This window comes from Falco peregrinus, chromosome 5 (genome assembly GCF_023634155.1).
Source record: "Falco peregrinus isolate bFalPer1 chromosome 5, bFalPer1.pri, whole genome shotgun sequence".
Lineage (NCBI taxonomy): Eukaryota > Metazoa > Chordata > Aves > Falconiformes > Falconidae > Falco > Falco peregrinus.
In genome coordinates, this window is record NC_073725.1 from 23,902,460 (window position 1) to 23,910,576 (window position 8,117).

Here is an 8,117-nt window from a genome sequence, read left to right on the forward strand (position 1 = left end):
GGGAAACTCACGGTGATCCTGAGCTATGTATCTTTTCCAGAAGAGTAAGATGTCTGAGGGGACAGAGTGCAAGATGATAAGCAAAGGGTTAACCCAAGTTTAACAGTGCCATTATGACCAGTCATGAGGGGTCACAAGTTCCTGTTCCTAGAAGGCTTTTCTGTCATTGCGCATTTGTGCATGCAGGCTATATTCAGCATTGTTACCTGTTTTAAAAAATGGCAGAGCTAGCTAAATAAGCTTCTACCAGACAGGAGGTGGAAGTGATAGAACCGGGCTAGAAAATGAGCAGTCATGGCTGTGTATAGTAACTGCTGAGGAACAGATATGCACAAGTCTGGCCATCCAGAGGCACCAGTGTCATTTCATCCCGACACACCTGGTTTGGGTTACTTGGCCACTCACAGCTTGGCATTGCAAGCAGCAGCGAGCATCTGAGAAGGGCCAGGAGGAAGAGGACAGGCTGCCTCTGCAAAACACAAGGGATGAGGGAGAGTGCTGTGGCTGTGTGAGTCGCAGCACGTGATGGTTCATCTCTCAGTACCTGCAGCGCCGAGGATGGGTACTTTGCTATCCCTAGCCCTGCTGTAACGCACCTCACCAGCCACCGGTGGGACAGGGGTGGCACACGGGGCACTGGCTGAGGAGTGAGCGTGGTGCCACAGGTGCCACCCGGTACATGGGGAATGGGGCTCCCCGGACAAGGAGCAAACACACTCCCTCTCAGGGACCCGCATGAAGTACCTGAGTGCATTTACCGCAGCAGGACGGAGCTGGCAGTTTGGAGAGCAACTGGAGTTCAGGGTTGGGGTATAGCACGTTTATGAAGATTAAACAACTTTAAACTTACGCTGATACACCAAATGCAGTGTGCATAGAGAAAAACACATTTTTATGTTGTATTTATGTCAAAATGATGTTACTGTTTTCTCTTAACCGAAGCAAGCACGAACCACGACTCCAGCTGGCACCCTTCATTTTAAAAAGGATTTATTATTGTAATGCCTAAATCTCGTAGAGGAGTGCTTCAGGGCACGCCTGACACGCATGGACCTTGAGAATTCAGAGGCCAACGAGGCAGGTTTTTTGCAAAAATTCCACAATTTATGACTGAAAAGGGCCCGAAACCCAGCCGGAGTCAGCCTGCGGGCACTGAGGGAGGCCCGGGGCAGCCGCAGGCCGCTCGGCGCGGGGAGCCGGGCGGGCAGCGCCCCCCTGCACCGGCCCCTCGCCGGGCCCAGCCCCGCGGCGCTCCGCGGCGCCCCGCACCGCTGGGTGGGCCGCCTCGTCCCGCCCCCTAGAGGCGCATGCGAGGCTGTGCCCTCACTCAAGATGGCCGCCCGCCGCCAGAGTCTCAGACGGGCTTTAAAGCTACAGGGCCGCTGCTTAAAACCGCGGCTGTTTACCTGCGGCCTCCACGCAGCTTGCTCTCGGCCGGTATGGCTGCCGCTCCCCTATTGCTTCCGACGGCGGTGAAGCCATTTTGCCCTCAGTCAAGATGGCGGCCCCCAGGCGCAGCGCGGTGGCCGAGCGGCCGTGGTGAGGTGACGGGGCGCGGGGCTGGTGCGGGTCCCGAGCGAGCCGCGCCTGCCGCCGGGGGCGGGGAGAGGCAGGCTCCTGGCAGCGCGGCCGCTCGCGGGGAGCGGTGGGCGCCGGGCGGGCTGTGCCCGCGGCCGGCCGCGAAATGGCGGGCAGGGGCCTGGCCACCGCGGCGGGGGTGTCTGTGCTCGGCCGAGGCCGGGGCGGGGGGCGGAGGCGGGGGGGCCCGTAGGCCGCACGGCTGCAGCCGCTGCTGGCCCGGGAGAAGCGGGGTGGCTCTTGTGGCCCCAGAGCTGTTGGTGCCTCTGCCAGAAGCAGCGTTTGTAGGCTGTAAGGGTTTCCCTCCCGGCCACGAATGGGCTGCGAGAGGCTTCTCTGGTTTTCTTCAGCGGAAAAGATGAAACAATGCAATGGTGCCTTCTTCCCGCTGCAGTAGAACTGGCTACTTGTTATGCAGAATGTAAAGGACGATCCCTGCTCCAGACTTGTATAGATGGTTAAGTATGTGGCATAAACAGAAAACTGAAAATGAAAGGTGAAAGTCCTTGTTGGTTATTAACTGCAGAAGATTCCCGATGGAACTTCGTGCACCACCCCATGGAGGCTCCATGGGGCCATTCTTCAGCTGCTATTAGACTCAGTCATAAAGTTGTTGCCGCCTGCTGTTCGCTTACTAACAGCGTTTAGAAATGTTAATTTGACATGCATGTGCGTGTCACTGCCATAAGAAGAGAAGAAACTACTGTCTTAAGTTGTTCTCAGTAAATCTCAGTGTTGCTTTACATGTCACGACCTGTCTTTTCTTGACAGATGCACCATGATGGTAAACAGCATCGAGCTTTCATGTGGAGATGAATGTACAAGTTGAATAATGAGCTCTGTACATGACTTCTCTTCAGAACTGATATTTTTGCCTCTACTTCTGATCTGACACTTAGCCAGAGGGACTTTTGAGCTCAAGTTTCTCAGTATTGTTCTTACCACATAAACAGAGGTCACAGTCATCACTGCTGTGATGTCCTGGGTACAAGTTGCAGTCAGCCGATCCAGTGAGGATATATTTGATGAAGAGGCGGATGAGATGTACCTATTACAGAAGGAATGGAATAGCACCATGAAAAAAAGATTGAAGGTATTTCTATAACAATGAGTTAATAGTCCTGGTAACCATTTTAGATTCACTGATACGTGCCTTGATATACGTATGGTTGATTTAAAAGGGAAAACTAACAGTGGCTGCTTAAAAGTTATTGTGGCTTGGTTTCTTCTGATTGTCAGAGAAATGTTGCAGGGATTTATAGAAGCGCTCTCCTAGCAGTCGTCAGAGCAAAGTACTGTTGTACCACAAGACATCGTCTTTCTCTGTACCCCCATGTGCATTTGTAAAAGGCAGTGCGAAATTATGATGCGAGCTATTTACTTTATACCTGTAGGTATACTGCCAGTAAATGTAGGGCAACACAGCTAAACAGTGCTAATAAAGAAATATGAGATGTTTGGATTTTTATGTAGAGTTCTTCACCAGTCAGATTTAAGATGTGTGACTCCCATGTGGAACCACAATTGGAGGTTGTGGTCTGGGTAGTTCTTTGGCTTATTTATTCCCCTAGTGAAAAATGTATTTTATGAAAGCTGGTTTCCACAGCCCTTGCCTCTCTGGAATTCTGCAGGGAACAAAACAAGTATATAAACCCAGGTTGCTTCAACAGATATATTATCATTCCGAGTGGGGCCAATAAGGCTCGTCTGCTCACGGGTGAACAGCATTTGGCTGAAGCACATGAATGGAAGCTGTTGTGTAGGCTGTTGATGAGGAAGGGTATTACAGCAGAGCTGTTGTATTACTCTCCAAGGAAAAGTTTCCTGCATCTGAGTCCTTTGAAAGGACTGGTTTTCTTAAGGGGCTGTTTAGTGTTCTTACACAAATCCCTCTGGTATTTTATGAGTAGATACTGCAAAATTATAAAATTTTATTGAGGTTAGAGCTGTATGTTGGGCAAAATAAACATTCTTGTTCCTGGCTATTTTCTCTAGCAAAGCCACCAGTTTTCTTCTCTCATGAGTAAATAGAAGTTTTCACTCTTACAACTTGCGGTTTTGGTGTGAAAGAAGTTAAGAATTATTCTACATTATATGGTAGTGTGATTAGAATATAGAGAAATTAGTTCTGCATTAAAATCATTAGCTGTTTCTTACAGAAAAATGACAATGTTATGTGTATTTATATGTGACTCACTCCATTACCATCTTCTTTTCTGGTATAACTCTCAAATTGAGTGAGATCTGGTTAATAGAGAAGCAAGGCTCAATAATTAGTTTTATGAAAGATGGAAAGGCAGATGGATTACAGACAGGAGAGTACCTCTGCTAAAGGGGAAGCTTTGCAGTTTATGTGTTTTCAGATGTCTAGAAATCTATATGTAGTATTCTTTAACAAAAATGTCATAAAGGAATTGGTCATCATAAAAGTAAGCATGCTTTCCTGCAGATTTGTCTTGTTTTGTGATGTTTCTAAAAAATACTTCCTTTACTTTCTGACCTTCTGGGGATCCTTTTGGAAAAGAACTGGATCTTACACAGAAAATCATATCATACTGCAAAAAGCTTGTTTTGTTTTGGCAATGGGGGTGTTTTTAGGAGGGATGTTCAAATCTAGAAGCTATAATTTAAGAGACTGAATACTTGTTTAAAATTTTTTTTTATTGTTATGAAACTGTCACAGGTCCATTTTTTCATCTTGTGAACAACCTGTTTCACTATTATTATAGGAAGGCTATAGGGATGGAATTGAGGCTGCGAAAGAACTTGCACTCCAGGAAGGCTTTAATCAAGGTTACAGACACGGTGCTGAGCTGATGGTTACGTGTGGCCAGTTCAGAGGAACCCTGAAGTAGGTTACAAACTCCTTAGTCATGTGTGTGTGTGGAGGGTGTGTATGGAGGTAGCATGCATGCAGTTTTGTGTTTGTTTTTAAAAAAAGTGCATTGTAAATCTGTCCAAAGTGAGCAACCTGAGAATTCTCAGGTCTTGCATACGGCGGTTTACCTACCTGGGTTTAGGGTGATCATCCTTAAAAGTCCTCTTGCAGTTACTCTTCCAAAATTATCTGAATCTATATCTTTAAACTTAATATTCAGTTGTACTGCTTGAATTTCCCAGAAAATTAAACGTATATACATTTATACAGTATAGATATCCTGTCACATTGCTATCTCCCCTCAACTGGAGGTCAGTGTGGGTACATGTAGTCATTTTTCTTTTTTTGTTTTTGACTTTTCAGTGCTCTCTTATCCTGGTGTCATTTTAATGGACATGATTCTGCTTTAAGTAAGATAAATAAACTTCTTGACATGGTTGGAAAATATGAAGATGATGTGCTTAAGTATCTGAATTCTATTGAACAACAACCACATCTTGGACACATTCTAGATTCTGTTCAAGACATGGACCTTAATCACACAGCTCCAGCTGGGACAGAATACAATGAAGTTAAAGCTGGAAAACACGAAGGTGGTGGCAGCTGTGGAGAAAACATTTGTAGAAGTAACGGTGAGGTTGGTTCCTCACAGTCAGAGTGCAGCAATGCAAAACTCTGCACAGATCCTGAAAGGTCAACCCTTGCTTGGGTTAAAAAACAGACTATTTGGCTAGTAGAGCAACTGGGCTTATCACTGGATATAGTTCATCATGTCCAGCAACTCGAACACTAGTTTTTCTGTCTCATAGTATTTTAAAAATATCTCAACTGGTTTTGATTCTCAGTTTGTGGACCATGTACAGGCTGATACATCACTTTGTTTTAGGGAAATCAGATTTTGATAGTTCCCAGTAGAGGTAATTTCTGTAAATCTTCACCATGCTTTGGCTCCTTGCAAAAAACACCTTGTTTTCAATCTTAAATGTAGCTTTCACAGAAAGGGGAAATGACTTTTAAAGCTCTACAAAGATTTACTAAATATGTTTCTGTTCTGTGTTAGAAGCTACTGTTTCACCCTTACTTTCTGTTTTGGTGGCAGTTTGGAATGAAGCAGGTCCCTTAAATAGCCCTCCAAATCGGTCCCCTCTAGTACCTAAAAAGTAAAGTGTCCAGTGCTATGGACAAACTATTCTTGCAGAATAAGCTGCTGTTGATGATAGGCAAACTCTATGCAAAATAGAACAGGATTTGCTGCTGATTTCTAGAGTGCTGTCACTCTAGTCACTATATAAAATGTAGGAATTTTTCACCTTTTGCCAAATTCTTCCTCTAACGTAACTGCTATGCAATGCACTTTCACAGTTAAAAACTATTTCTTCCCTCTGTCATACAATTCTATTTATTTCACTTTTGCTGAAAACACACTTCTCTTCAAATGCAGAATTACTGGCAATTCCTTTGTTTTACTGTTAGACAGTAAAGACTGTTTACTCTTCCCCTGTTAGGCCACACTAAACAAGTTTCCAGTCTAATGAACTTCCTTGTGTTATTTTTGTGTTTATTTTGCCAGTCCTTCTCACCTGAACTCTCTGTCCCTCATTCCCATAGTGTTTTTCCCAAACTCTTCAAGGAAGCCAGGCTCATTCACCTTCTCTTAGAAACTCATTGTCAGTCACACGTGCGTATTTCTGACAACTTTGTATTTCTGTGCCAACATTCTATATTTGACTCCTTTTCCTGTTGCTTGCCTTAACTGTAGCTGCAAATTGCTCTGGTCAGGAAGTCTTTTCTTTGCGAGTGCCTATGCTGTTTTACAGTAATTAAACTGATCTACAGTAAGTTAGGAGTTTATTTGGTTTAAGTTGCTTCTAACTTCGTGTCTGAGACAAAGCAAAGACAAGACAGAGACAAACTGAAATTTTAAACAGCCAACCTAACCATACTAAAAAAAAATAATCACAAAACAGTGTTATAGTTTGAGACCAGAAAAAAGCTAAGGTTAAAATTACTTGATTTCCAGAGACAGAGTTTACAACTTTCTCACTAAAGACTCTATTATCCTGCCATGGAGTTGGTAGACTGTAAGTTTGGCTGCCATTCAGTACCACTCTTGCATCAGGGGAAAAACAGAGCTGCAATTAGGAGTCTTTTATTGAACTTGTTTCTGAAATAGTGGACAAATAGGGCTGTCTGCATTAATAACATATGTGTACAATTGTTCAAACAACTTTCTTTTTCGCAATGTATTTAGCATAATGCTGATATGGATAAACATTACTTTTTTGCAAGTGCATGTGTTATGTTGTAGCCTGTATCATGTATGTTGGGCAGAAATTTCTGCCAAACTGTGGCAGAATATGGTGCAGACAAAATTAAGGGTTACTTGAGCAATGTTAGATGTTCCAAATCTAGAAGTTTAGAAATTCAAGAGCATTACTTTAATAGTGTGCAAAGGGGAAGCTCCATTCACAAATTACTAAGTAGACAGTGAGCTTGCCAAGTTCACTCCAACCACTTCTGCAAAAGCAATCTACGCCAGGGAAAATATTTTTTTCTGTTTGATTTTCAAACAATAGATTGTGTGTTTTACTTATCTTTCATACCAGCTTCTCTGCTAGCCGTGGAATTACTTTCCTCCACTCTGCACAAAGTTTCTGTGCTTACTGTGGGGTTACTTTTTCCATGTTATCACCCACAGTTTCCAGTTTGGCTGTGGAGAGGTTTTCTTTTGGGTTGTCTGCAATACTTGGCTTTTCTGTCACTGCCAAATCTTGCTGACCAGCCACAGAAAGACTTTCTTCAAGACTATTAGAATCCGTAATTTGCTCACATGATGGTTCAGGTTTTTGTTTTCTGTTTACTTCCTTGTCTTGTGTTTCACTATCAGCTTTCACCTTGGCAGCGTTCCTGAAAATAGCTCTCATGACAACGGGGACTGACATGCAACTGGAAGAGGAAATGAAACGTTAATCACTACTACAGACTTTATCCATTCTTCAGAGTGCTTCTTTTCTTAAACTGCAGCTGACACCTGAGTGATACCTGTGGTGGAAAAACAGCACTACCTCCTTGCATCTTTTTGCCTTGTACAACCTGATAGATGTTACATCATAGCTACAGTATAGCTATGTGTGCTACACTGGAAATATATGTTGACACCATGAAATCGAGTACTGAATCTTTGAGCACAGCAGTGCAAAGAAGCTTTGACAGAAAGAGTGGGAGAGTTTGGTCAAAAAAAATACGGGTGCTTTTAATGAAAACCTAAACTAATAATATTAAAATATATTCATTCTTGCTGAGTTTTATACTTGTAACTTTCACGTTTTGTATAAGGCATATTTAAAATACACTAATTATTTTTTTTTCACACTACCAATAGAATTACCTGATTCTAGGAATAGTATCTAGTATCCTGTGACTTAAGACAGGGCAGGCTAATTAAACAGGTTCAAAATCCAGCCTGCATCGATCTTGCTGTCATCAAAAAGATAATAGCTGTAGACTAGCTTATGCCAAATGAACTGGTGCTCTTAGTTCTTTCTCTAGTGTGTGTTCATATATCACAGCAACTTGCCTCTCTTGGAATTTTTTTTTTTTTTTTTTTCAGAAAACAAGCCAGAGACAGTGTTGTAGACATGCCATATACACCTTACTTTAT

General features: G+C 43.3%; 1 protein-coding gene across 5 annotated transcripts; it reads left to right on the forward strand.

The window, feature by feature from the left end:
• Positions 1–1,321: 1,321 nt before the first annotated feature.
• On the forward strand, positions 1,322–7,758 carry YAE1 (YAE1 maturation factor of ABCE1). Of its 5 annotated transcripts, none has more exons than XM_055805910.1 (4): positions 1,322–1,544; positions 2,350–2,671; positions 4,308–4,429; positions 4,820–7,758. In XM_055805910.1, exons 2-4 carry the CDS (start codon positions 2,555–2,557, stop codon positions 5,247–5,249), a joined length of 669 nt encoding a protein of 222 aa, XP_055661885.1. In that variant the 5' UTR covers positions 1,322–1,544; positions 2,350–2,554; the 3' UTR covers positions 5,250–7,758. The 5 variants fall into 5 exon arrangements, with proteins under 5 accessions (XP_055661885.1, XP_055661884.1, XP_027641080.1 ...); XM_055805909.1 differs by having other exon boundaries at positions 1,322–1,539; XM_027785279.2 differs by lacking the exon at positions 1,322–1,544 and having other exon boundaries at positions 1,755–2,671; positions 4,820–5,088; positions 7,359–7,758.
• The last annotated feature ends 359 nt before the right edge of the window (positions 7,759–8,117 follow it).